The sequence below is a fragment of the Bos indicus x Bos taurus genome, chromosome 5 (assembly GCF_003369695.1).
Source record: "Bos indicus x Bos taurus breed Angus x Brahman F1 hybrid chromosome 5, Bos_hybrid_MaternalHap_v2.0, whole genome shotgun sequence".
NCBI lineage: Eukaryota > Metazoa > Chordata > Mammalia > Artiodactyla > Bovidae > Bos > Bos indicus x Bos taurus.
Window position 1 is genome coordinate 81,697,719 of NC_040080.1, and position 27,003 is coordinate 81,724,721.

General features: G+C 37.2%; 2 protein-coding genes across 5 annotated transcripts in view; both read right to left on the reverse strand.

Moving 5' to 3' along the window:
- Positions 1 to 10,694, reverse strand: part of GXYLT1 (glucoside xylosyltransferase 1) — a 51,746-nt gene extending 41,052 nt beyond the window's left edge. The window contains exons 1-2 of one of the 2 annotated variants that reach the window (XM_027542594.1): positions 10,403 to 10,694; positions 1,886 to 1,978 (exon numbers count right to left, since the gene is read on the reverse strand). In XM_027542594.1, the coding sequence (XP_027398395.1) occupies positions 1,886 to 1,978; positions 10,403 to 10,623 (314 nt within the window). In that variant the 5' untranslated portion in view covers positions 10,624 to 10,694. The remainder of the gene's footprint in view (positions 1 to 1,885; positions 1,979 to 10,402) is intronic. The other variant, XM_027542595.1, reaches the window with a different exon arrangement.
- A 2,556-nt stretch (positions 10,695 to 13,250) lies between these two features.
- The window catches only part of YAF2 (YY1 associated factor 2), an 86,951-nt gene continuing 73,198 nt past the window's right edge, over positions 13,251 to 27,003 (reverse strand). For 2 of the 3 annotated variants that reach the window (XM_027542596.1, XM_027542598.1), the window contains 2 exons: positions 22,482 to 22,634; positions 13,251 to 21,685 (listed from right to left, as the gene is read on the reverse strand). In XM_027542596.1, the coding sequence (XP_027398397.1) occupies positions 21,448 to 21,685; positions 22,482 to 22,634 (391 nt within the window). In that variant the 3' untranslated portion in view covers positions 13,251 to 21,447. Of the gene's footprint in view, positions 21,686 to 22,481; positions 22,635 to 27,003 lie in introns of those variants that run through there. The other variant, XR_003511191.1, reaches the window with a different exon arrangement.

A 27,003-nucleotide genomic window follows, 5' to 3' on the forward strand; every position in this document is an offset into this window, starting at 1 on the left:
AGTCATATGAGTAGGGTGAATGTGAAGTAGGCACCGGTGGAGAGGGAATGTACAGAGAGCAAGAGAACAAGCCATCTTGGGTGGCCTGATCATACACTAAGTTTAAGAGATTTTACATAATGATATGATACATGTTAACAGTATGTTACAGTAATATGTACATATACATATATGTACACATACAGTAATATGCATACATACATCTAAAACGGTTTCAGAATTACACTTTGGATGTGTAACTTTTAAAATCTCCAATTTAGCATGGTAAAAAGCACAAGGTTTGCAATATCATGTATCCATCCACACGGAATTCCTTCCAGGGAATACATGGGAGTGTTGGGAAAATAATGAGTTGGAGAGGCTCAAACAAAAGGAATATTGAGCAGAGCTCCAGGATTCAGATTAGGTCAGCTTCTCTAGGCTGCTCCTGCAGTAAAGGAGTAGAAAGATTATTACTCATTCCAGAACTTACAAAAGGGTCTGGGTTGTATAAATCGGAGAATACAGGGGTTTTCAAGCTTACCCAGCTTCCAGAGTGAATAGATTTATGTCACAAGACCAGAGATAACAAGTGAAGCTTGTCAATACTCTATTCATTAGCCAACTCTTTAAAGAAGGAAAAATATGGAGCTCCTACTCTCCAAAATTATGAACAAGCTGAATGGTAAGATTATCTTAAAAACTTAGTTTTATTTAAAAGTTTACATAATCTGGCTTGACTGACTCGTATTAGAATTTCATTCATCCAATCTTTTCCATAGCAACCAGATTAAAATATCTGATTTCAACGATTTCTTCCCAGTTGTTTGTGGGCTGCATAATATATCTGGACTATAAGAATTTAAAAATATACACTACTAGTATTGATTAAGAATGCAGTTCTTCCCACCTGGAATATGTCACCTCCTGTCCTTAAGCCTGGCTAATTTCCTGTTCATGTAGTCAACCCCTCCAAAAAGCCTTCCTTGATGCCTTAAGATAATTCCATCTGATGATCACCTGCTTCTCCCATCATCTTGGCTATAACTTGTCACCCTCTACTATAATCTCAGATCTGAAGCTTCCATCAGAATGTAAGCTCCAGAAGGACAGGGCCGTGTTAACCAGACTCAGTCTGATTCTTACCATCTAGCACTGTGCCCGGCAAATGGAATGAGTAGAATTAAAATTCAAATGAATCACAAAAAAAGGTTACTCTTGGGGAGGGCATTCCCCTGCCGCTATCTCAGAGTCTGATATTCCATTTCTACCAACACTTGTTTCCCTCACTGAGGGTTAGAAGCAGGAGGTACCAGAGTCAGCCAACCCTGTGCCTTCATTATCCTGATAAGTTAACAAAGCCACACTCTTCAAAAACTTTTTTAAAAAGGGTCAATACACATTGTCACATCATTTGCTTCTTCATTATACATTTGTCTTTTCCCTCCCATTCCCAAATATTCAATCCCTCTGCTAATGACCAACTTAACCCTGCCCCAGTTGTCTCCATCTACCTACAAATGTTTTTTTAGTACACCAGCTTTAAATTAGATAAATGCCATATGCCTGCAAATGTCAGTGGAAGTCTATATTCAATATCTGTTTATCATTTTATCACCTATTACCTAAAATTAGACCATAAATTGTTCTATGAACAATGGTTTATCTTAATAACATCTAAAAAATTTTAGAGCATTTCACACAAAGTATGGATTTAAAAATTAGTCGTAACTACTTCAAAGTGGGAAAAAAAAGAAAACCTAATCAGAAAATGAATTACTTACTTTTATGATAATGTTAGAAGACAAGAAAAGAAACCTTTTTCTGACCTGTTACAGTTAAAAATGTATTATCTACTATCTGATCTTACCTACACTGATCTACCAATTAAATATTAAGTGCCTACCTAAAGGCCGCTTCCCAAAAGCAGTTCATTCCACAAACATCAGAGGGCAGCATCCAATAGGGATTCCAGTAACACAGAGAGAACTCTTTACACCTAACAGAGTGAGACAGAAACCTATGTGAGTATTCAGGCTTAAAACTAACAAGAAATTTACTCAATAACATAAAAACGTACTGTTCTATTTTACAGCAACAAAACTGCAAATCCAACCTGCTATGGTAATGAGGATTTCTGGAAATTGATTTCTCCCTTAGGGTACCACTATTTTAAACAGAACTGTGAAACTTTTAGGCAGAAAATACTACAGACTGGAAAAGTTTTTTAGTCATGAATTCTCTAATATAGTAAGATCTCCTTCTCAGATGACACAGAAAATACTGGAATACTTCTAAAATTTTCCTTCATGAACTGCACACATCCCCCCTAGAAAAAAAGAAATCTATTTCAGCCAAACAAAACATCTGCTTATCCTGGGGCAAAATTTAAGCCACAAATGCTGGTCAAAAGGAAAAAGATCTTTAAACGCTTTTAAATTAATCTTGAATCCAAGTTACACATATGATGTTTTAAGTGGGAAATAAGAAATCATGCTGATATTCACAGTTCTGTTTCACTTTTCTACATTTATCTCAGCTTCACTGTATTTCACAAGCTAAACGGGAGGATCAAATTTCTTCTTAGACTGCAGGTTGGAGCTAAAAAAAAAAAGAAACCACACACAACAGCAGCTACTTAACAATACAAAATGTATGTATTTTCATTGTTATTTCTTCTCAAAACAATAGTCTAGCTGGTAATTCAGGACAGTGGAAGCCCGAGTTTACTAAAGTAAGCAAGTCTGAAGCCAGAGTCACTAAACCATGTCCCATCATCATGAATTCAATTGACTGTTCTTACAGTGAAAGGTCTATGAAATGTCATATTTGCAAGATCTCTGAGTCCACCTGTCACAAATGCCAACAGGTTAAGACAGGGGAGTTTCAGATCCAGGACACACAGTGAAGTCACCAGAGACCCCTACACCAGACCTGTTAAATCAGAAACTGTGAAAACAGGGCCAGGCACTGCTGCTGCTGCTAAGTCGCGTCAGTCATGTCCGACTCTGTGCGACCCCATAGACCGCAGCCCACTAGGCTCCTCTGTCCCTGGGATTCTCCAGGCAAGAACACCGGAGTGGGTTGCCATTTCCTTCTCCAATGCATGAAAGTGGAAAGTGAAATCGAAGTCGCTCAGTCGTGTCCGACTCTTAGCGACCCCATGGACTGCATGCAGCCCACCAGGCTCCTCCGCCCATGGGATTTTCCAGGCAAGAGCACTGGAGTAGAGTGCCAGTGCCTTCTCTGGGGCCAGGCACTAGTAGTTTTTTTTTTTTAAAAACTAGTAGTTTTTAAAACCCTGCCTAAGTAATTCTGTATACTACTGCACAAGGAACTAGATCAGAATTTTAAATCAATGGGAAAAACTGACATTGTAATGTGGTTTTTCTTGAAAGGGACGGCATTCTCAAGCACAGCATAAAACGTTAACATATCTTAATTTAAATGGTTAATAAATAAGAAAAAGAAAACATGTACAGACCAGTAAAATGTACAACTTGATAAGGAAATTTATGTTTGTCCCCTTCCAGGTGTGGTCACCTACTTTTTAACTTTTGCATTTCCTTAGGCTCAGTGGAAGTGGCAACTACGAAGTTTTTTTTCCAGACTCAAGAGCTTTCACATCCATTTCAGCCTCACAACGAACTGTTCAAATAGGTATCCCTATCTTTCAGATACAGATTATCAAACCTTTCTTTCAAGCCCACAATTTATTTATAATCAACACCTTTATTTAAGGAAGGAAGCTAGTTATTCCGTCTCCTGTCAAATCTTCCAACAGTAGAAAATGAAAATGAAGTCTCAAGAAAATGACTAAGTAAATTTTTCTGTAAAAATGATTATCTGAAATTATGTATTAACACCATTTTCTGCCTTAACTTGCATTATTCAATCCCTTAGCCCTAAGGAATCACACATTTATTTTCTGTCTCCATAGATAAATGGAATCATTAGTATGTGGCCTTTTGAATCTGACTATTTTTTCGCTTAGCTTATTTTCAAGGTTCACCCACTGTAGCACTTATCAGCACATTTCATTCCTTTTAATGGCCAAATAATATTCCCTTTTATAAATAAATGTATATACCACATTTTCTTATCCATTCTTGAATTAGTGAATATTTGGGTCATTGATAGTTTTGGCTATTATAAATAATGCTTTTATGAAGATTCATGTACAATTTTAAAGTGAACATATGTTTGCAGTTCTCTTGAGTGTGAGTACGTATCCCTACAAGAGGAATTGCTGGATCGTGTAACCACTGTAAACTGATTAATGCAGATAAAACTACAGGGGAAAAAAATGTCAAGTTTTACCTAAGTTTCTTGACCATAAATAACTCAATGTCAGAAAACACAGTTTATAGGAAGAATGTTTTGTTTCTTTCTTTAATGAAAATATAAAACATATCCATTAGTGATTATACATTTTCCTTATTTAAAAAAAAAACACACACACACACATAAAACACTGAGGTGCTGCTGGCAAGAGGAGACATAATTTACTTAAGTTTTCTATCTCCCAAGCTTACATTCTCTCACTTATGAAAACTTGGTTTTAAAGACTGAAAAAGTAGAAACTCATACTGAGAACTCATTACATACCAGTAACCCTCACTACAAACAATAAATTAGGAAAAGCAACTAAACTAGCGATGATAGTACTTGCACTTTCAGGCCAGAAAAAAAAAAATCTTAAAAATGTTGGAGAAGTAAAGGTACTTATCCAAGTTCTAGTTATTAGTTCCTTTTGCTTTTATTCCTTAAGACTACTGAAAAATGGAACATTAGATATACAAAATTCAAAAAGATAACTTCAATATATTTAATGGAATAAAACTGTAGCTGAGCCAAATAGGTATGTCTTCAGTAAGTAATGATATCCAGAATCAGTAAAGTTCATAAATGCAAAGTTTTTCCACCGTGGATCAGACAGAAATAAAACTTTACTAAGGCTCATCCTCCTACTTCATAGGCTTAATGTTTCTAACTAGGTGGCTTGTCTAGACGCAAACTGATCAAGGGATAGCACGGGACTCTCATGATAAAACAGTCTGTATCCTGACTGTGGGGGTGGTGACATGAACTTTACCTATTGATAAAACATCATACAACTACACACACACACGTGTATGTAAAACTGGTGATGTCTGGAGATGGTGTATGGGTTGTACAATGTCAATGTCTAGGGTTCCAGTACTCCACTACGTTCATACACATATATTCCAGATATAGAGGTATTATACCAAGCTCACGTAAGATGTCACTACTGGGGAAAAACTGAGTGAAGATTAAATGGGATGTCCACAAAGTTTCCTGTAAATTTACATTTACTTCAAAAGTTTAAAAAAACAAACAGGTCACAAATTTCAGTACTTGAAAAATGTTTTAAAAACTGAGGCATCACCCTCTGGAGATAAACAGAGCATTAAACAGTAATAACTCTCTCCACGATAACAGTTTTCAAACTTCAAATTTACTTAAATCCAATAGTGGAAGGTCACTTATACTTTTAAATTCAACTGGAAAAGGTATTTTTCATTTCAAAACATCCATGATAACCATGAGGCTTTAGTGAAAACCATACATACTGAGGAGAGTCGGGGATATGTCTAGGCATATCCAGCATAACAATGTCTCAATGAGGTGCCTCACCAATGATGCACCTTAAGGCATGAACGGATACCTTCACTGTGACTGCGAGAGAAACGAAGATGCTCACAGCCACGTAAGGAGACCATTCCCATGGTTCTGACCACTACTATTTAAAGATCAGTACCTGCACAGCTCATTTTTACCTAAAAATTGTCTTCAGACAAGTTAGATTAGTTTCTAGCTCTAATCAGTTTTCTTCTTCTTAAATATCTAGTTTCAGGAATAGTCAGGAAGTGAGAAAGAATTGTCTACATATAAATGGCAATGAACAGTTATTTCAAAAAATAGGTTAGCATCACACTGTACAACCTATCCTCTATCCAAAAAAAAAAAAACTGAATTAAAGATTTAAATGTAAAGAAAAAGGGGCGGTGGGGGGGGGGGGGGGAAATCCCACTGATAGAAAGTTTTTCTACACAACAACAGTAAAAAGAAAAGGAAAACCTGCCAATCTGAATACAGTAAAATTTTGAACTTCACGTAGTATACACTCCAAAAACAAATTTAAGTCAACATGTTTGGGGGAAGTATTTCCAACAGATATGACACATAGATAATAATCTTAAGGTTTTAAAATAGGATTTCTAAATCAAAAGTACACATTTTTTCACTTGCCTAATCATTTTCGCTTTTCAAAATCACAGAATAACTAATTACTAGTTAAGTTTGTGCTAAGCACTTTACAAATACATGAAATGTAATCTTCAATGAAATGAAATACAAGGTGCAAAGTTACTGGTTTTTATATAAGATGTCGCTGCATTAACAAAGCAGAGATTAAAGTGGCTTTAGTAAATAATTCAGCCTTCTTCACTGTTCACTGTTTAACTCCTCTCCTCTTCAAAAATAAGCACAAGGAAGAGGGAAGAAAATTCTCCCCCAGAAAACAACAGTGCAAAAATAGTGGTCAAATGATTCCCAGTTAAATCAATGGTTTAATCAATCTTTGGTTTTATAACAATAACCTGGAGCACATATCTAAAATATATATTCCCAGGCCCCACTGCCTGGCACTCTGGTTTAGTAGGTCTGGACTGGGGCCTCAATTTTCCTCAAAGGTCAGAAATCAAGAAAAAAAAAAAATCACTTAAAATTTAAATGATCAAAACCATCACTGAATTAGCTCTAATTTTACTGTGCTAGGCACCACCAAGTAATCTACACATGCTATTTTATTTCGGTTCCCACCAAAAAACCCAGTTATCATAGATACTCTTACCTCTTTGTAACTGATGAGGAAATGTGTTCAAGGTTAACAGAGTCAATAAGGGGCAAAGCTGAAGCCTGTTTCCAAAGCCCTGACTCTTGGCACCCTACATTTTCAGTATATCCTACTGGTGTTCCTGGGACCCAGCAGAAACCATAACTTGATGGCCTGACCAGATCTGCAAAGGAAAGTAAGGTGCCTACCTCTCAAGGTAACAGTCATTCACACTAAGGGTAGGACAGTCCAGAAAAGGCATCACTTGAAGTGCTTAGTAGTTTCTTGGTTCGCCACTACCAGGATTCATCAGTGAAAGGTGAGAAATTACTCATCCTGAGAATGTAGTTACAAAATGGTTTAATTCCTTCTGGAGAATTACTGACACCTGGTAATATTAAGTGCTGTAGATCGAATACCTGTAACACAGTCTGTCCATAGTTAGCAGCTTCAGAGTCTCTCACTTCCCTCCACTGAGGCAGCACTCCTCTCCTACACCGGTCATGTGATTCTGTCTGCAGTAGAGATGTGCAAGGGATATAGCCCACGAAATCAGAGGTCCCCATTCCAGTCAACAACAGCTGGCCCACGATGGGCATGTGATGCAAAGCAAGTCCAAAGAGAGTCTTTTTCTAGAATTTTTACTTGAGATTAGAGATGAAACACTGTAAGAAGTGGAAAGATGCATGAACAAAGCCTGTATACAGCAGAAGAGAAAGAGTCCTCAGCCCTTGAGGTTCCTATGGCTGAGCAAGCATTTCTCCTGTTCCTTCTAACAACCCATATAAGTCTATATGTAATACTATATATAGAGAGACAGAGAGACTCATATATATATATATAGTCTATTATTACATAGTCTATAGTCTATATATAATACTATATTAAGTCAGTTTTAATGGGTTCTGATGACTGACAACTAAGAATTCTGATTGTGTGTGTGCTGTGTGCTTAGTCATTCAGTCAAGTCCGACTCTTGAAACCCCATAGACTGTAGCCTGCCAGGCTCCTCTGTCCACGGGATTCTCCAGGCAAGAATACCGGAGTGGGTTGCCATTTCCTTCTCCAGGGTATCGTCCTGACCCAGGAATCGAACTCAGGTCTCCTGCATTGCAGGCGGATTCTTTACCGACTTGAGCTATTAAAGTAAATATAAACTATATTTTACAGGTGAGAAAAGTAAAGCAGAAAGGTGGTCAACGTTTCATAGCAATCAGAGCCAGAAAGACAGCACAGGTTTGTCTGACACTAAGATCTACCCATTTTCTAAATACCAAAACAATGGATTCAAACAAAATGACTAATTAATAATAAATTTCACTGAAAAACTGTTTCCATCATTTTCGACTTTTTACTTTGAGAATGTGAAAGGACGTTTACAAGTATTTTGTTATCATGGAATACTGTGCAATGAATATTTTCTATTAAGATTTGACCAGTGGAACCTATTAGATACAACTGTAATCCCTTGTGTTAAATGAGAGAGAGAAATAGTAGTTTTAATCTTTGAGCTAAGACTGCTTCAAAAAAAAGTAAGAATGTAATTGATAAGTCCTACCAAGGAAAAAACAGACGTTGCTTGCCTCATAGCCCCATTTTTCACTGATTAAACACTATCTAGACTAGCGTCTTTTCACAGCAGCTTTACAGGAGTACTGGCAGAGCAAGCAGAAGATACACAGTTCCTAATTCTGGTCCACTACTGATGCTCCCTGCATCTTGGCTAAACAATTTATACACTGGAAGCAGGTTAATGCCTACTCCATATCCCATGATAGCCAAAAAAAACTGAACTCTGTGAGAAGTCTAAAAAGATGTTATAAATGATAATATCTAAAATGAAAAGAGCCTGGTATCTTTTAGGAATTCTCTTGACCGTAATCAAATCATGCGATCCAAGCAATCCAGCTTTTCCACGTTGTTCCTCTTCTCAACCTTCTTATGCATGCACACACGGTGAAATGTTATTTCACAACATTTTAGCAAAGAATGATACACCTTCAGTTTTAACTCAAATATATGCCTCATTTAAAATGAGGAGTTATGCTGCTCAGAGGACTTATAATACAAAGCTTTTAGTTGGTTCTGACACATCAAACTTCAGATTTCAGTAACGGCTCTATAAAATATCTTTTAAAACTGAGGCGCTTATTTTCTGAATTTCAAATAACGTAATTCTGTTAAAATTAGCTAGCCAAGCAAATACAGTTTATAAAAATTTGTCACCAAATATTTAAGTATCTCAGACAAGGCACTAAAAATGCATGTTACTCTATCAAATTGAAATGCTAGTATCATAGTTCAATTTCATTTTGACAAAAATGTTTCTTCAACTCTACCCAATACAAAAACAGTTTCCTTCCCTTAACTTTAAATGCTTCACAGGAACAACACAGACTTCGATCAGCTTTTCATGAGCTCGTCCAGATCTATCTGTCCTCTCCCAGGACAGATAAAGGCAGTGACAAACCTGGCTCTGGAAAGTAGTTCTGCTTTTATGAACAGAGCCCTTGTAATCAAGTCAGAGGGTGAAAAAACACGACAGTCCGGCTTTTCCGTGCTGCTCCTCTGCCCAAACGTTCCTTTGCATTTTAGGAATGGCCATCAACTTTGAGAAGAACCTTCAACAGTCTACAGCTGACCTGCGCTCCCTCCTCCTACCAATCCGATATTTTATCCGATCAAAGCAGCCTTTGCCTCTTACTAAAAGAGTACTCGGAGCAAGAGAGTTGCCCACAAATGGAGGAGCCTCTTTTTCAAGGAAGTGGGAGCGCTCAGATTTTAAGCATTCGTAATGCGTTGCATTCTTTCTTCCATTTAAATCTCATACTGATTCCAACTCTGACAGTGATTTGTGTTAATCCACTTAAGTCACTGTGCTTTTTAAATTCCCATTTTTAAAGAAAGACACCTCTATCCCAACTCACAAAAGACGTATGTTAAGTATCCCTTATTTTTCTTAACTTGCTCTAAGTTTCACAATAGACCGATTGTTTCCTAAAGAAAAATTCACAATCAGCAGAAAATGCTCTCTCCAGATTTAACTGATCGGCTAATAATGAAAATTTTAAGCGTTAACAGGAAATTTAGACGCCTCATTTACGAGGGAGGCGGAAAGCTGAACCAGGGCGCCAGGCGGCTGTTTAAATATCTCAACTGGAACGCCATGGAAACAAGAGGGAATTCCCACTAGTCAGCAAGAAGGTTTTGTAAGACCCCCTTATTTTCGACAAATCCTAAGAAAGAAAGAAAAGGAAGACGCCAACTGTCAAGTAAGAGTTGAAAATTAATTTCTAACTGCTCTGAATTGTGCCTAAGGAACAGGTCAGAAGACAAACGCAAAACGCGTGGTGTGCTCTCGGGCTAGAGCAGCACGGAGCTCACCCCTGGGGTGAAGGGAAGGAGGGAAACGAGCAAAGAAGGTCAGAGTCGGCTGCAAAGGAGCGGGAGACGCGGGCCCGGCGGCGAGAGGCGCTAGGCGGACTCGCGGGCAGCCCGGGCCAGGCCGAGTACCGAGCCCCGTGCCGCAGCACCCCCGGCCCCCCAAGAGGGAACCGCCCGTACCTGTCCGACCGGCCGTGATGCGCCGCAGGGCCCGCGCTGCCCACCCCTCTCCCGGCTCCGCGTCCATCGCCCCCAAGCCAGGAAGCCGCTGCGGCCTGCGGCTTCCCGCCAACGCCGCCCGCTCCTTCCTCCAGGGACACGGCGAGCTGGCTGAAGGCATAGAGAAGCGAGCAGAAGCCGCAGGCCAGGCACAGCACCACGACGCGCAGGTAGCGCCGCATCGCGCTGGCCCAGCGCTGCTGCCGCCGCCACCGTCGCCGCGCCCGCCCGGGCGAACTGGAACCGAGGGAGCGGCACCGCGCAGCCGCGAGCGCAACAAGTTCCTCCTCCGCCACGGCCTCGCACCCGCCCCACTCCGCTCCCTGCCCACCACCTTCACCAGCGCGCCGACACCCCGCCCCGGCGCCCTGACCCCGCCTCCGCCGCGGGCCCCTCCCGGAGGGCTGGCGGCCCGACGCGCCGGCGCACTGAGCGCGAGGGCGGGGCGCGCCTGGTGGGCTGGGGTGTCCTGGAGCTCTGGGAACTGGGGACTGCCGGGCGAGCGACTCCCAAGCCCTGCAACTCCCAACTGCGCTGCAGAAGTGTAGCGAAATGAGCGGGGCGTTGGAGGCAACTGACCCAATTTCAAATTATGGTTCTGCCACACAGTAGTTTGGGACGCTGAGCGACCTAAATTCTCTGAGCGGGTTTCTTCGTTTCTAAAATGGAGATGATATCCTCATCATAGGATGGTTGTAAAGATTAAATTGCTTAACGCACAAAAAACGGCTTGTATTGAGAAGGCACTTGATTAAGCCGCTTTTCCGCTCCAACCTCATCCAGCAGCGACTTCCCTAGCCTCCAGTATCCTGTAATAGAGTTGGTTCGAGCCGTTCTCACGCAGAAATCGAGTGCAGATGCCTAATGCTGTTGAGGATGCATATTCCGCCTCCCATCGAGGTTTTAAGTTCCTGTAAGACTAAGGTCCAAGCTTTTACTCCTTTATGAACCAGCTCACAACTCACCATTTGCAATAATATCCCCCTAAAGAGAGCTTTCCAGTCCTTCTCCCTCTTCTTCAGCCCTATTTTCACGCCATTCATCTATTGAACATTTATAGCTGATCACTATGTGCCAAGCACTGTGAGTATCTTGGAGCACAAAAACCCCTAGTTGGGGCATGGGGGTGGGACAGTGAATATTTGTAAGTGCAATACAACCATACAGACGTTAGGATAGAAGCCTGTAAAGGTGTGGGTACACACAGAAAGGAGCACCAGTTCTACCTGCGGGCATGGTCAGGAGATACTTAATAATGTCAAATGAAACAGAGACCAGACTTGCAAATTCCTTGACCAGACAAAACCGGGTCATACAAGCAAAGGTTAATTTAGCATATTTTGCAGGATAAGAGTTTAACTTGATCTGCGTCACTTCTTGCCTATACATCTGAAAATAATAAGTATAACTTAAATATTTAAGTCCCCAAAACTGGTATGAGGTAACCACTAACCAATTCCCTTTTCATTTAAGTAAATTCTCCCGGGGGCATAGGCAAATAGATGAAGGGAGTCAATTGTATGGTGATGGTTAGTAACTAGACTTATGGTAGTGATGCCTTTGCAGAACGTCTACTAAATTGCTTCAGTCGTGAGGGATTCTGCGACCCCATGAAATATAGCCCACCTGGCTCCTCTGTGCGTGGGCTTCTCCAGGCAATACTGGAGAGGATTGCCAAGTTCTCCTCCAGGGGATCTTCCCAACCCAGGGACTGAACCTAGGTCTCTTCTATCTCCTGCATTGGCAGGCAGGTTCTTTACTATTAGTGCAACCTATAATGCTATACACCTGAAACTTGTATAATAAAAAGAATTTAGAAATAAGAAAGAAAAGCAGTTGAATAAAATATTCAATGTTTGAAGTTTAAACTGAAAAAAAAAAAGAAAAAATTGTAATGTTTTAACCAATCACTGAAAAGACAACACACTCACTGCCTTCACACTATAGACACTGCTTGGTAACAATATACCCCTACGCCTCATTGCATATTTTGGTTTGAGTGTTACCAGTTTGCTGTCTTTTGGTTGTGTGCACGACACACTTTTACTGGTAAATACTTCAGTGATTCATAGGTTTTACTTCTGTTTTTTGTCAATCTTTGAGTATAGCAAAACTGGCCCCAGAGTCTTGGATGGGGTAATGGAAGTCATTCCAGGCTGAGGAATCAGTGAAACAGGCTCTTGTGTTCAGGGAGCTGGGAGAAGTGTGATACCATCAGTTAAGCAAACGCAAGAGAAAATATGATGAGCGATAAGACTGGAGGTTGAAGGGGCCAGATATCTGAATTCCTTGTTCAGCACACCAAGGAGTTTGAAGGTAATCTGGCAGACAACGGTGAACCACTGAGAGTGTTTTAAGTTATGAAGTAACATGGTAACATCTGCCTTTTGGAGGGCAGATTCTGGCTACTGTGTGGAGGCTGGGAGACAGAGCAAGCGAGCCAGAAGGCAGCTACAGTGCCAGAAAGTGAGGGAAAGGAAGGAGGCTTTAAACACACACACACACACTCCCTCTCTCTCTCTCTCCATGGAGAAAAATCATGCTGTTAAACTGTTCAAATTGCAGTTGAAGCTTGGAAGAGTTTGGCCATGCAAAACAAGACTGGGAAATGCTGTGTAATTAGTAGTACTTCTTCATTTGGAATCCCTACACCAAATAAGTGCTGCTTCTGTGACCATGGGAACTACTTACTAACACATTTAAGCCTCAGTTTCTCCCCCTATAAGGATTAAATTTTTTGCCTTACTTAACAAAAAAGTAAAACTAGCATGCTGATAAGATGTATGAATAGAATGAAAACATACACTTATTCATTCAATAAACATTTATTGAATATGTTCTACATGCCAGACAAGGGGCTATTCTGTACTGCCCCCAAAAGGGGAGACAGGCAAGTAAAAACAGCAACAATAATCCTTTCACTACACCTTACAATTCTTAGAGAAATAAATAGAAACTTAATGAGATACAAAGATGGATAATAAAAGCATCTGTAAGAACAGAAAATAGACTTTGAAAGACAACTAAAGGATATTGTAACAAGAAACTAGAGTACGAGCTAGTACTCAAAGTATGTTTAGTTTAAAGAGATGCTAACTACGATTGTTTCTATTGCAACAAACTAAATATAATAAAGAATAATTTAATGACCCAGAGAATGTTAAAATACTGGAATGGCAGTATTCATTTCTGCACAATATATGGGAAGAGCATATCGAGAAGCACAATCATCCTTTTACTTGACATCAGGATTCTAGACCTTTAGATCCCTTTTAATCCTGTAATTAAAAAGGAAATTGTTGAAAAAGTATATATGGCATTCCAAAACTAGATAGGACTTTTGTGTTACCCACCCACTGTCCTAACTGGTTATCCTGGAGTATAAGGAGCTGTGTGAATACTTGTGATCATTTCCAGGATTCATACATATTGATATTTCTAAAATCAACTGTAAATTACTGCAAGTGATTTAAAATATTATGTCATGACGGTTAGGCATTTATGTCATTTACTCTGTGTATGTACATGTTCTTAAGTCTATTTTGGCATCTCTAGACCACCCTCTTGATTCTCTAATGACAGGCTGGCTATATTCACATTTTTAATCAATTTGGATTTTCCCTTCATTCTGTCAAAAAGGTTAAGTTTAGGTGGATGAAAAGAAATTTAAAAACAGCAACATTGGTTGTTGGTTAAATTATGGAGATAGAGACCTTCTCCAGACCTGGAAAACTCTCAGATTCAGGATAATCCCAGTATCAACAATCTTATATTCAAAAGATTAATCTTGATTTTTCATGCAGCTCCTGGTACATGTTGGATATATAATAGACACTCAAGTTAATGAAATTTTAAAAATCTTTCCCAAGTCATTCTAGAGCAAATTTAGGTTCTGCTCAACATTTCTTTTCCAATTCTACATTTCAGTACTTCTTTTAAAAAAGATATCCTATGAGGAACAAGGTAAATTCTACACCTTTTCAGAGTAAAGCTCAAAGACTTTTTTTATATAACTTTCACTTTATAAAGGTCTGCATAATCTAACTTAATCCTGATAACAGCTATATGAAATAGATGTTATTTTATTCTTTAATAAAAACAAGGAACCTGAAATTTAGAGAAGTTCATTAACCACATGGCTAATAATGAAGATCCATAATTCAAATGGGAACATTTGAGGATCCAAACTGTGTATTTGTTTTTTTCCCTTATACCATGCTGCTGCTGCTGCTAAGTCACTTCAGTCGTGTCCAACTCTGTGCGACACCATAGACGGCAGCCCACAAGGCTCCCCTGTCCCTGGGATTCTCCAGGCAAGAACACTGGGGTGGGTTGCCATTTCCTTCTCCAATGCAGGAAAGTGAAAAGTGAAAGTGAAGTCGCTTAGTCATGTCTGACCCTCAGGGATCCCGTGGACTTCAGCCTACCAGGCTCCTCCGTACATGGGATTTTCCAGGCAAGAGTACTGGAGTGGGGTGCCATTGCCTTCTCCAAGCTATCTCACTATGAACAAATAAATGCTAAACTAAGTTATGCAGATTAAAAGGAAAAGCAAAAAGGAAAAAAAAAGATATTACATGGAAATCTGTGAGATCGGTCTTAAGGTATAAGACAAATTAAATTTACAACCAAAGAAACAGAAATCAGATTAGTTGCAGAGCACAAAGAATCAGAAATTCACACTGAAAGTGAAAACCACTCTCTCCTCTTCTTGGCCTCTAGTGAAATTACTTTTTTCACAAGCCACTTCCTAGAGACCTTGTTGGACTGGAGGAAAAAGTTGGAAGACTATGTTGTCAGTTGGAGCAAAAAATTTCATTTTGTGTTCATTCAGACCAGCAAATACGGAAAAAGGGTAGGGTAAGGGGGAAGATGAAAGAGTAAAGTGATTATTTTCATGCTCAAAAAACTCAGCTGTAGGCAAAAAGATTAGGAAAAAAGTGGCAGTGGAAAACTAATAAATGGTGACACTTTAATGCAGGAGACCCCAGTTCGATTCCTGGGTTGGGAAGATCCCCTGGAGAAGGGAACAGGTACCCACTCCAGAATTGTGGCCTGGAGAATTCCATGTACTGTATAGTCCATGGGGTCGCAAAGAGTCGGACACAACTGAGCGGCTCTCACTTTCATTTTTCACTCCCAAATAATCCCAGAGTTCAGCTGGTTTATTTCTGCCCACAAAGGAGGAGAGTATGAAGAGGCAGAGTGGGGATGGGAGAAAGGAATATCCTATGGGCCATCCTTATAATCCTCCCTGGTTAAATCTACAGGAACTCTCCATTCCCATTAACAGATTACAATCTATTATTATTTAGTGTCAGTGAAATTAAAAGTCTAGATTTGTAGGGAAATTTAGTCATGGGGAAAATAAGAATTAAAACATTCATGCCATCTGGACCCAGATTCCTCCAAATTGAAAGATGAAAATAAAGAATTCTGATACCATTACACTTCAGAAGTACAGTGCTTAGTTGAAAAATAAAGTCAGAATTCTTGTTATCTATATGCCTTTCTATATAGAAATTACATCCTAAACAGTCGTATGTTTTTTTAAAAATATTAATAGGTTTCATATGTTGAAATTTTTTTCTCATTTCTGTATTTTAAATAAAGTTAAAAAATTCTTTTTGTTCTAATTAAGTGTCCCTTACATTATTTACTTATCGTATATTGAAAACATCATAGTCTTTCATATATCTCTTATTAAAGACCAAAAGCTCTCTCTCCGACCAAAGGCCAGATCACTCAGTTCTTTAATTTTGAAACCAACCTACTTTCCTTTTTAATGCTCTCACTACATTTTGGTTCTTTAGGAGTCTTCTCCCCAACTGGTTTTATAAGAGTATCCCAACTCTAAACACAGGCTAACCTCATTGTTTCTATTAGTCTGAATTAAAACAGTGAAAATAATACACATGAAAAAGTTTAAATTAATAAATCTTGGTACCCAGTTTAGCTTCTGAATTCTCTTGTAAGAGTTGATGAAAATATGAAGATGAAATAGTAACTTTCATTCACATTCCCTACTTCCAGGTAAATCAGCAGATCCAGGTTTCCCTGGATGTTTACTGAAGACCTACCAAACTTGTGTATTATTTCCACTCTACAGGAATTTCAGTTGGATGCATTTTACTGGATACTTGCCCTGAAAATTTCACATTGGGGCTTATCCTTACAACTAAAATTAAGCAGTTTTGATATTTTTTTTTAAGTATTACTATTTAGCCTTATTTACAGAAGAGATTTGAGGAACTTTAGAACACAAGGAAAAAGGTTAAGTAGATAAAAATTGGAATCTAAAAAAATATAGTTGGATCAAAAATAACAAGTCAGAATACAAATACACAGATGATTGAGTTCTACCTAAATATTAAAAGTAGGCCTGATTTTAATCTGAGATTTCTCACAACTAAAGCAAACACTGAAAACAGTCAGTGATTTGCATTGTTCATAAGAAACACGCAAATTGATTTCTCAGGTTGAAGTAAAGCTCTTCCTGAAACAGGTCTGAACAAAATTTCTCATTTAGATTCTGAGAGATGTAATGTTTCCTCAATATCCTCACAAAAAGGCAACAAGAGATCTCATTCAATGGTTTACTGACTTTTAAACATTAGAACAGGAAAATAATAATCTCACATTACATGGCTTACGGTCTAACTTTTGAAAATTCAAGCTAGGGTGATGAAATGGTAGCTGGCTAAAGTTACTGGTTAACATCCAACATTATCAGCTGCAAGTTATCAAGGTGAGATCCTAATATCAATGTGGACTCACAGTGGGCACTCAGGCCAAGCCTGAATTTTCTAGGAAGGAAAGGAAAGTGGCAAGCACTCCCTCTTCTCTGTTACTTCTGTATATGTATTTTTAGTGTTGAAGTAATGGCATTATATTTACAGATCTCTCCTCTAGTATGAGAGTTCCACATCTTAGTCCTCTTTGAAATCAACCCCCAGACCAGTGCCTAGCACACAAATATACTCAATAAATGTTCACTGAATACCAACATAAAGAAAATCAAGATCAGGAAAACACTGGAAGTAGTGATCAAACAGCAACTATAGTCTACAACTTTCACTGAAGGAGGGGAGAGAAATCACCACCAAAAAGCAATTCAGAACATGAAACATGTCCCAGAGAACTGAAAGCTTCCAGAGCTCTACTTGATTTTTCTAGTACATATGGACCTGGTCTTATCATGACATTTAATATGCTCCAGAATTGGCCCATTCTGCACAGGCAGGAATACCTGCACTGGCTAAATACAAATCTGTATTAAAAAGTTTAACATTTAGATTATCCAGGCTAGCAGGGCTGTGATTCAAGACAGCAAAGTGTTCATATAATTCAAGGTAAATCTTCTCTATGACGCTTCTAAAAGTGAACTGGTTTTGAAGAAAATCATTTTATAGCTATTTCACATATTGCTGCTCTAGTAAACACAACTGGAACAATGCATCATTATGAAGATGATTTATCATGTTTTAAAATTTTTTCCAAGACAAGAGACTTTCCAAGACAAATTCTTCTATTTGTTCTCTTTCTCCCTTCCTAGTGGTTCTTCTCTGCTGTCATCAACTGCATTCCAATGTGCCATTTTCTAATTTCTCCTACTATTATTGCTTTTTCTCTGCCTCCCTCATTTTTTCTTGCCTCTGTTATTAGGGGACCTTCTTTTTCATCACCCTCAATAGCCAGGGAATGTTTTTTTCCTTCTGCTTTCACAAAATGATCAGTCACGTCGTGTATTCTGTAACCTCCGCTGTCTCCTGATTCTGCTCGGCTATTTTGTCACTGATGACATTTCTACAGTTTTTCTACATTTCCGTTGTTGTTCCAGACACCTGAAGGTGCCTGTGGTTGAAGAGGGGAGCCAGTGCTAAGTCAAAGTATTACTCTGTGATTATTCTTAACATACACATTCACTGTTTTCACTTAATTTTCAAAGTACAGTACAGAAGTTTCTATTAATGGCCCAGTTCCTACTTCAAGTCTTTAAAAGATTTAAGGAAAGAGATAAGTGGCAGACCAAGGAAACAGGTAAAATAAGACTGTCAGTGGAAACTAAAAATTCTGGACCACTCAGCATAAATGCATATACTATGAATAAACTACAATATTGTCAGGCAATGAGGACTTTTGTCTAAAAAAATGGTAATAAATATGTCAACTTAGAAAAGCTGAGGTCTTTTCTTTTTAAATGGTTTCACTTTGTCTATAATCACTATAATTTTAGGAAGCATTTAATAAAAATAAAACCTTTAAGTTATTAAGTCAACTATTTCTGTGTAATATAAAAGGTTTTAAGAATATGTATTCTTGTACGCCTCAAATTATATCTTCACTCTTACTTATATCAAAATAAGCTAATAAACTCTGAAAAACATCCAAATGCTCTTTTTGTGTAGAATTTGGCTAAAAGAATCCACTATTAAAACCACAAGGTAAATTGATGAAACAGAGCTAAATATATACCTTAAGCCCAGGCTCTGAATCTTTTTGCATACTTGAACATTAGAGATAAGTATTTATAGAATTGGGGTCTGTCTCCTGGTTTGGAAGTGTATTTGAGGTAGGGTGAAACAAAGGCAGATAAACGTAACTATAATTAACGAAAGGAAAACAAAATGTCAAAGTAGCCAACTCAACTCATTTCTCTTGTCTCATAATACATATCATCAAGTTAATTATAGAAAGACAGCTCATCTGGGATCAGAGCAAACATCTGGTGTAAAAATTCAGTTTAACCTGTAGAACACAATTCCTTTCAGTCATCCAAGAAGGCATGGAAATAATTTTTGTTATCAAAAAAAACCCAAAAAGCATTATGTTTCTGTAAATGGGATTTTACCTATAAAGACAGTTAACGGCTCACCTTTACTGAGCATTGGGTATGGATCAGGTAATTATTAAGAATTGCATATGGATTGACATTTAATCCAACAACACTACGAGCTAGACATGATTATCATTATCCCTGTATACCAAAGAGGAAATGACCTGGAGTGACTAACTCAAGCTACCTTAGGTTCTACAAGAGATTAAAATGCCAGATGCCAGTTAGCACTCTTCATTTCCATGCTGCAGGGTCTCCTTACTATTCACACAGATGACTATGCTCCGTTCAGGTAAAATCCCATCTTCTGTCCAATTATTCTCTCTTGCAGTCCATTTAAAATACATCTAGAAAGTATTTGATCATCATCAGAAGACCCAGTACCTCCAAAGAGTAGTTCTAACTTAAATATTATAATATTTTCCCTATTACAGTTAATACTTGCAATTTTTACTATGTCTAAAAAATGAATATATATGCATATATATAAAACATTTGAAACATGTGAAAAAGAATAAAATTTTAAAATTTCATGTTTTAAAAGAACATACCAGTTATTTGGGGTTCCACTGGAAGTATCTTAAAAACAAAATTCTTCCACTTAACAACACTAAAGAATGAGGTATATAAATGTTTTAATCACAGACTTTTACTGTATGCAATTAACTGTATTTCACAACTTGCATCTTACAAAAAGACAGTACCATAGTGCCTGTAAAAAGTACTGCAATTAAACAAAAAGTTACATTACCACATGAAACCACCAAATATCACAACTGTCAGAGTCTACAGTTTCCTTTCTTCAAATGTGATCATGATGTTTTTATGTGATATTTCGTATCCACATTATGATTTAAAGTTCATTTATAGTTCAAAAGTCTCCTACAGGTAAATATGTATTAAACAAATGGCTAAGAGAAAGCAGGAGACCCTAGAATTTAAGAAGTACTGTGTGGTTTCTAAGTTTGATTTTTAAAGACAACATGAAACACTTTTATTAGTTGCAAACAAAAATGCAAAATCTGTAGTCATAAAAATATTTTATTGGTAAATTTACATAATAGTAAGTGGGGCTGTAAATATTTTTTTAATTTTAGGATATTGATAAATGCATAAACTGGCAAGTGTCTCTGAAAATAGGGTACTATAATTTTTATAAGAATTGTTATATTTAATAAAGAGGCCAATTAAGCTGATTAAATATTAGTTATTTCCTGGTTCTGTGCAACAGTTCCCATTTGTGTATTAATTAGATTCATACTCCTATGACCCTGGATAAGTCTGGGGCAAGGAAACAGTGATAAAACTATTATTAAATTAAAGCTTTTCCAAAATTGCAGCTCTTAAAATTACAGCTTTTCTTTTCTGTTTTCGTCAAATGCTTATAATTACTTGAATTTTAATGTTCTATACAATACAGAAAATACCAGTGTTCAATGACAATAGCACTAAACCTGAATTATAAAGCTACGTAATCAATGTTTTATTGTTTACTAGTCTGCTAGTAAACATTACAATAAATGAATGTTTTGAAAGATAAGCAAATCCCCCCAAAACAGATAAAACCTAAAACATAATTCAGAAACAATAATTTAGTAAAATGTGTCAAAAACATTGGCAATGGTTCATACAAATTCTTTATTTAATAACAATCTTCCTATTTAACCACACCAAGTACCAGCAGGTGTATTTAAGAGGATATCCATTAAGAAAATTCTGTTGCAGCAATAGTTGATTAAGTTGATCTTTGACTTGTATACATATAACTATTTGTTTCACAATTCTCAAATAATACATATTTAGGCAGCTTGCACTATGTTATAAAAATTTAAATTCGTTACATGCCAATAGTAGAGAATTCAAGAATTATGTGTTAGAATTCACTAAACTAAAAGTGAAAATAGACTTACCAATAACACTGCATAATGAATAACTCAACCACATTTTCATGGCAGCTTAACTGTGGAGACCAAAACATTAAGTCTGGAAATGTTTGGTAGGCACAGATTGCAATTAAAACCTAACGAATTCTAACAAATTTCTATTTTAATTAAAACGCAAATCATGGATTGTGCACGAATATGTTTGTCATGAAAATGTGGTACTTCTTGGCATAATCTGTGTATTTGCATGGTATGACAGAAGTGATGGAAACTGGAGAAAATAGACTTTAATGAGATTCTCCATTCAGTGATGAGGCTTCTCCTCTGGGTGAAGACGACCTGGACATTCCCCTCTCTGTGTTATCAGAGCTGGAGCCACTCTGACTGTGTTGATCTGCAGAGGCAGCACTAGACGCAGGCGGGGACTTCGTTTTCTCCTTAAAGTCTGTAATAATGACTGTCAGATCTCCAACGGTAACTTCCAAATGTTGAGCACTACTCCGATCCACATTTTTCAATCTTGGCCTAAACACAAAAGATGATAAAATTTTTAACTAGCTTTTCTCTCTACCAAGTCTCTGAGCATGCAGTGCATATTAAATTAAGTAAAAATGACAAAGTAAGTACATCTATATTTAAAGCTCTCTATTCATGTGTAACTAAATGCAAAAATATAATTAAATGCTTGAAATCATTAACATTAATCAAGCCAATCATTCATGAATCTTCCTCAACATGACAAAAAATACTGGGAGTAATGGTCTCCTACTTGTGCTTTTATAACTTTATCTCAGTTTGGCAAACAGCTTATCAATTTACTACAGTAAAGATTTTAGAACAGCAGTCACAGCTGCATCACAGAGGAAGCTGACAGCAGCTAAGGCTGAGTCAGATGGAGGGCTGCCACTCCAGTGATGTGCACTTACGATAAGGGCATCGTGACTGTCTGCTCTGCCAGGACCCAAAACCATTCCGATTGGTTAGAATTCATGCAAATATCTGTTCAGTATTGTGAATATCACTCCTGGCTTTATGAGTGAAAAAGAAATAGTTCAAACACAAATGTCTTTTAATCTAGTAAAACAAAAACAAAAAGCAGAAAGTGTCCACACACTTAAGCCTGTATTTGTGGCCTCCATATTTAATTTCTAATATATCTTCAACTTGAAAAAATACTTTCATGACATAGTAAAACAGATGAAATCTTTTATTTCTATATTATATATTTCATATTCTACTTTATATATCAGTGTTAAAAGACAATATTAAATGGTTAATTTTACTATTTCAAAAGTACCATTAAAACACTCTTCAAATTTACCTGGTTTTCTTATGACTGTTCTTTTTGCTAGTTGTTTCCTTTTCACTTTTTTCTTTTTCTACTTTATCTTTTTTCTCTTTCTTTGACTGTGTAGGGGGTACAAACTGCTGAGTAACCTGCTGTGCAACCAACTGGGAGACAGGTCGAGGTTTCCTGTGTGCATGTTAAAAACAAAGGTTTTTTTCTTACTATAATTTAAGAACATGATTTTTTATGAGACTACCTCAAATTATGAGAATAGATATATATTGTGATTTTCACATATAAAAATTTTCATATCTAAGGTAATTCAGATGTGCAATTTAACAGATCTATATATGTATATACACACACACATAATTTCTTTCCTAGTCAACAAAAATAGAACTATAATAACAGTTCAAAGTTATCACCCAAGATATATAGTCGAACAATTAAAATGTAACTGTCACATAAATTGACATGAAAATTATTAAAAATGTATATCAAACTGTGCTCATGGGGAAGCAAACATATAAACAAACATGAAACTTTTAAATTAAATTTGAAAGTTTACACTGAAATAAAATCTAAATGTATCCCTCCTCTTTCAGAGAAGGAAATAGCTCACCATCTGTGACAGTGGCTATTCTTTTCTTTAAAAATCATTCGTTTATTCATTCAGTAAATTTTCTCCTTATTGTTAAAGTCTTTAAGTTTCCTTACCTATCTAGCCACAATTTCACTGTGCTTTTTTAACGTTGGAGATCTTCCCAGTCTTTTGAGACTTGCCTAGCTTACTTATTAAAAATAAATAAATAAATGTATTGAGAACCTACTGCAAAACTGTACCAAGAGAGATGAAATGTTGCCTGACTACAGCCTTTGGTACCAATTGTCACTCTATTAGCCCAGGGTCAAGGATCCCTCCAACTTTATGGTACAGTGTGGGAGGCTGAGGTCAAGATTCAAAGTTAAGTCTCTTAAAATGAGAAAGACTACTAAAGAGGGGAAAAAAGATGGGAGAACAAAACAGGGAAAAGTAAGATAAAAATAAATCATAACAGATGGTCTACAAACAACAGTAATCTATTGCCTGGAAAATCCTGACCCTCTTTTGGTCAGCACAGCTATTAAAAACATTTTTTTTCCTCTGTTCTTCTAAAGCAAGACAAAATAGAAACCAAAGAGAAAATACTGCACAATCTAGCTTTCAAAGCTGTAAGGAGGAAGGAATCCTTTGAAGGAGGAAACAGGAAATGCAGTATATAAAACATCTTAATAGATGGATACTGAATTTTGTTTAGAACCAACAGAGTTTGAAGTAAAGGTAGGATATCCAGGAAAGATGTCCAGAATACAGCAAAACCAATACAGTATTGTAAAGTAAAAAATAAATAAATAAATAATAAATTCAATTAAAAAAAAAAAAGTAGGGCTAACCCAGATACCAGGGTTAATGATACATATCAAGAGTTACATAGATGAAAATATTATTGGCTGAGCTTGTTCAGGAAATAAACTTTAAAAGAAAAAGAACTAAAGCACTGTTCTCAAATTTAAGGTACATCAGGATTACTAGAAAGTCTTGTTTAGCTTGCTTAGCTCTGCTCCCTGGGTTCTGATTCAGTAGGTCTCAGACGGACCCTAAAATCTGCATTTTTAATAGCTTCCCAGTTAAGCAGAAGCCTCTGGTCCAGCCACCACACTTTGCAAAGAAGCTTGAAGGAGTGTAATATATTAACATTACTGCAACAAAGACTTTAAGATGGAGAGCAGGGAGCAGCAGAGAAATGAAAAAAGATATGAAGGAACCTGATAATGCAAAGCTAAGGAGTCTGATTTACTCTTTAAAGATGGGAGCTCACTGAAGAAATTCAGACTTGAATTTTACAAAAATTACTGGCAGCAATGTGGAAGAGAAAGGTATTACAGAGGCAGGGAAAGCCACTTTAATAGATCAGGCTAAAATACAAAGGGCTTGAACTAAAAGGAAGCAGCCGTGGGGTTATTTAAAGACAGAATGAAGAAACAGAGAATCAGGGGACATGGTGACTAATTAAACGTGCCTTTCCCACTTCTCAACCAACACAGTCCCTTAGCAAAACGTACAGAAATTCTTGCTTGTTCTCATGTAACCAGTATTCTGTGGATGAAATTTAACAAAAAATAAAGTCTTAGATGTGGATAAATACTATGGAAGAAAAAAAGGTAAGGAACTCAGGGAGTTTTAAGGAAGGAATTGCAATTTTAATTTCACCGTCTCTTTCTTCATCTAGAGTATAAACTCTACAAAGAAAGAGACAATATCAGTTTTATATACCACTGGATAACTAGTACCTAGCATAGTATTGGAAAATACTAGATACCTAATATTTGTTGAAAAATGAATGAATGATAAAATCAGGTTTAACGAGGAAAGGTTTTTGCATTTATTAAAAAATTTTAATTGGAAGACAACTGCTTTACAATCAGCGATTAGTATACATATGTTCCCTCCCTCTTGAACCTCCCTCCCACCCTTCACCCACAAAGATGTTTTTTAAGGAAAGGAATACTGTCTCTATGCATACTCACAGGCTCAACCACTCACTCACTACATAGAAGCAAGCAAGTAGTGAAAGGCAAAAGCAGCAGGAATTAATTTCTCTTTTAATTATTCTAGGGTATGAAAAGAAAGAGTTCAAAGGTGTGGCAGGTTGTATAAAGATTTGGTTAGACTAGTGCCTGGTGAACAGTGAGTCACCTAAAATTGAGAGTCACTCCAAGCTATATAATGCAACTGAGGTGTGGTCATCATTTCTCTCCCAAGGTATTATGGGTGTCTGAATTTCATAACTTCCTTTATTACAGTTTGTACTCTTACTCCCTTAAACCTAAAACTGAATACAAAATAAATTTATAAAAACTTTAAACTGAATTACAATAAACTGGAAAATTTTAAAAATTCACATTCTAGAGTAGAAATCCTGATGTTTCCATCAATCAATAAATTGACTTTAGTTATTTATAGGCCATTATCACTAACTTCAGATATATAATCATGTATATTCTCTTTATTTAGTGCTGTTTTTAAGCAAAACTGAATATTTTTCTAGGTTTTTCTGGATTCATTATTAACCTCAATACAGTATTTCCCTTAAGACGAAACTGTCTCAATCATGGATTCTCTGATCACTAAGTTTTTAGGAATGTAACTGCTGTGTTGTGGTTAGGTACTTAATATTTTTACAACACTATCAACCACTCCCCTTCCCCATCAGTATCTGTCTCCAACTTGGTACATGTTGCTTACGAGACACAGTTCCTCAGTCACTCCCACGTTTACGTAAGAAAGAAATTAGAAAACTCATTCCCAACTTCATGAACCTTACAATAAAACTGCTGCCAAGTGTTTTTCATAGTTAACAAGTTCTCGCTCCAGAATTTTTCTAGAACCATTTCCCCTTTTTATATGGCCCATAAATCTGAAAAGGAAAGCATATCAGTCAGTAGAGAATGATTTTCTCCATAAAACCATGAGGTTGAGTTAAATAAATCAATATTTTAAAACAAGTTATGAATCTAGATTTCTTCTAAGTGTCATATTCTCAGAGGTAAGAATAAAAATAATAAATGTATATTCTCCTACAAGGTGAACACAACACAGAAAGAAAGACTAGCTGGCCTGGTCAGGTGAAAGACTGGAATCGGGGGACAAGCTCGAAGACCATCACAACAAACTAGAAATGATGGTGCTGGTCATGCTGGGCTTGTGGATTTTATAAAATTTAAGAAAAGGTGTCCCTGGGGCAAGTGGAAATGTGAGACCAGTGTCGCACAAGCAACCAGTAATCTGTGTACTTGGCACTATCTGTCTGTTGTTAATTTTTTGTTAGTTTTTAAGCACCAACAAACTTTCTATATTGCTCTCTTCTGCCTCAAAAAATATTGTTTTTGTTTTTCAGTAGTTACATCTCTTTCTCTTTTAATCCTAGATTTTCCTATTAATTCTTTCTTTTATTCTTATTTTAATTAGATGGTTGATTTTCACTTAAAAATTACATCTTTGCTCCTCTTTTGTAGGATTATTTGATGTGGTACAACTATGGATGAAAGAAGCACAAAACATGTGTATACACGTAGCTTAACTACTGAACAAGCTTTCCGCTGCTCTCTAATGGCTGAATGAGTTTTAAAGAGCCTTCAATGAAGGCAGGAGGAACACAGCTTCTGACCATCTTTTCAGCCTATCATAAACTGACTCACCTTCACCATGCTCTATTCAAAAGAAAGCTCTCCTATCTCTAGAGTCTTAGGTTTAACTGTGATCCATTTTCTACTTAGTGAGAAAAATCTAGAGGAGAGCAGGGGATTTTAGAGGTGGGAGATAGGATATGGGAGATAGTTAGGATATTAGGGGAAGGGTATGTATATGGTATGCCTTTTTTATGTTCAGCAATTTATCATTCATGATTTTTGACAATAAACCTACAATCCTGAAGGTTCTGTGATCAGGAGGACAAAAAGGTCACCCAGTTAGAAAAACAAGTGCTATCCAGACATATCTCAACTGTACTCTATT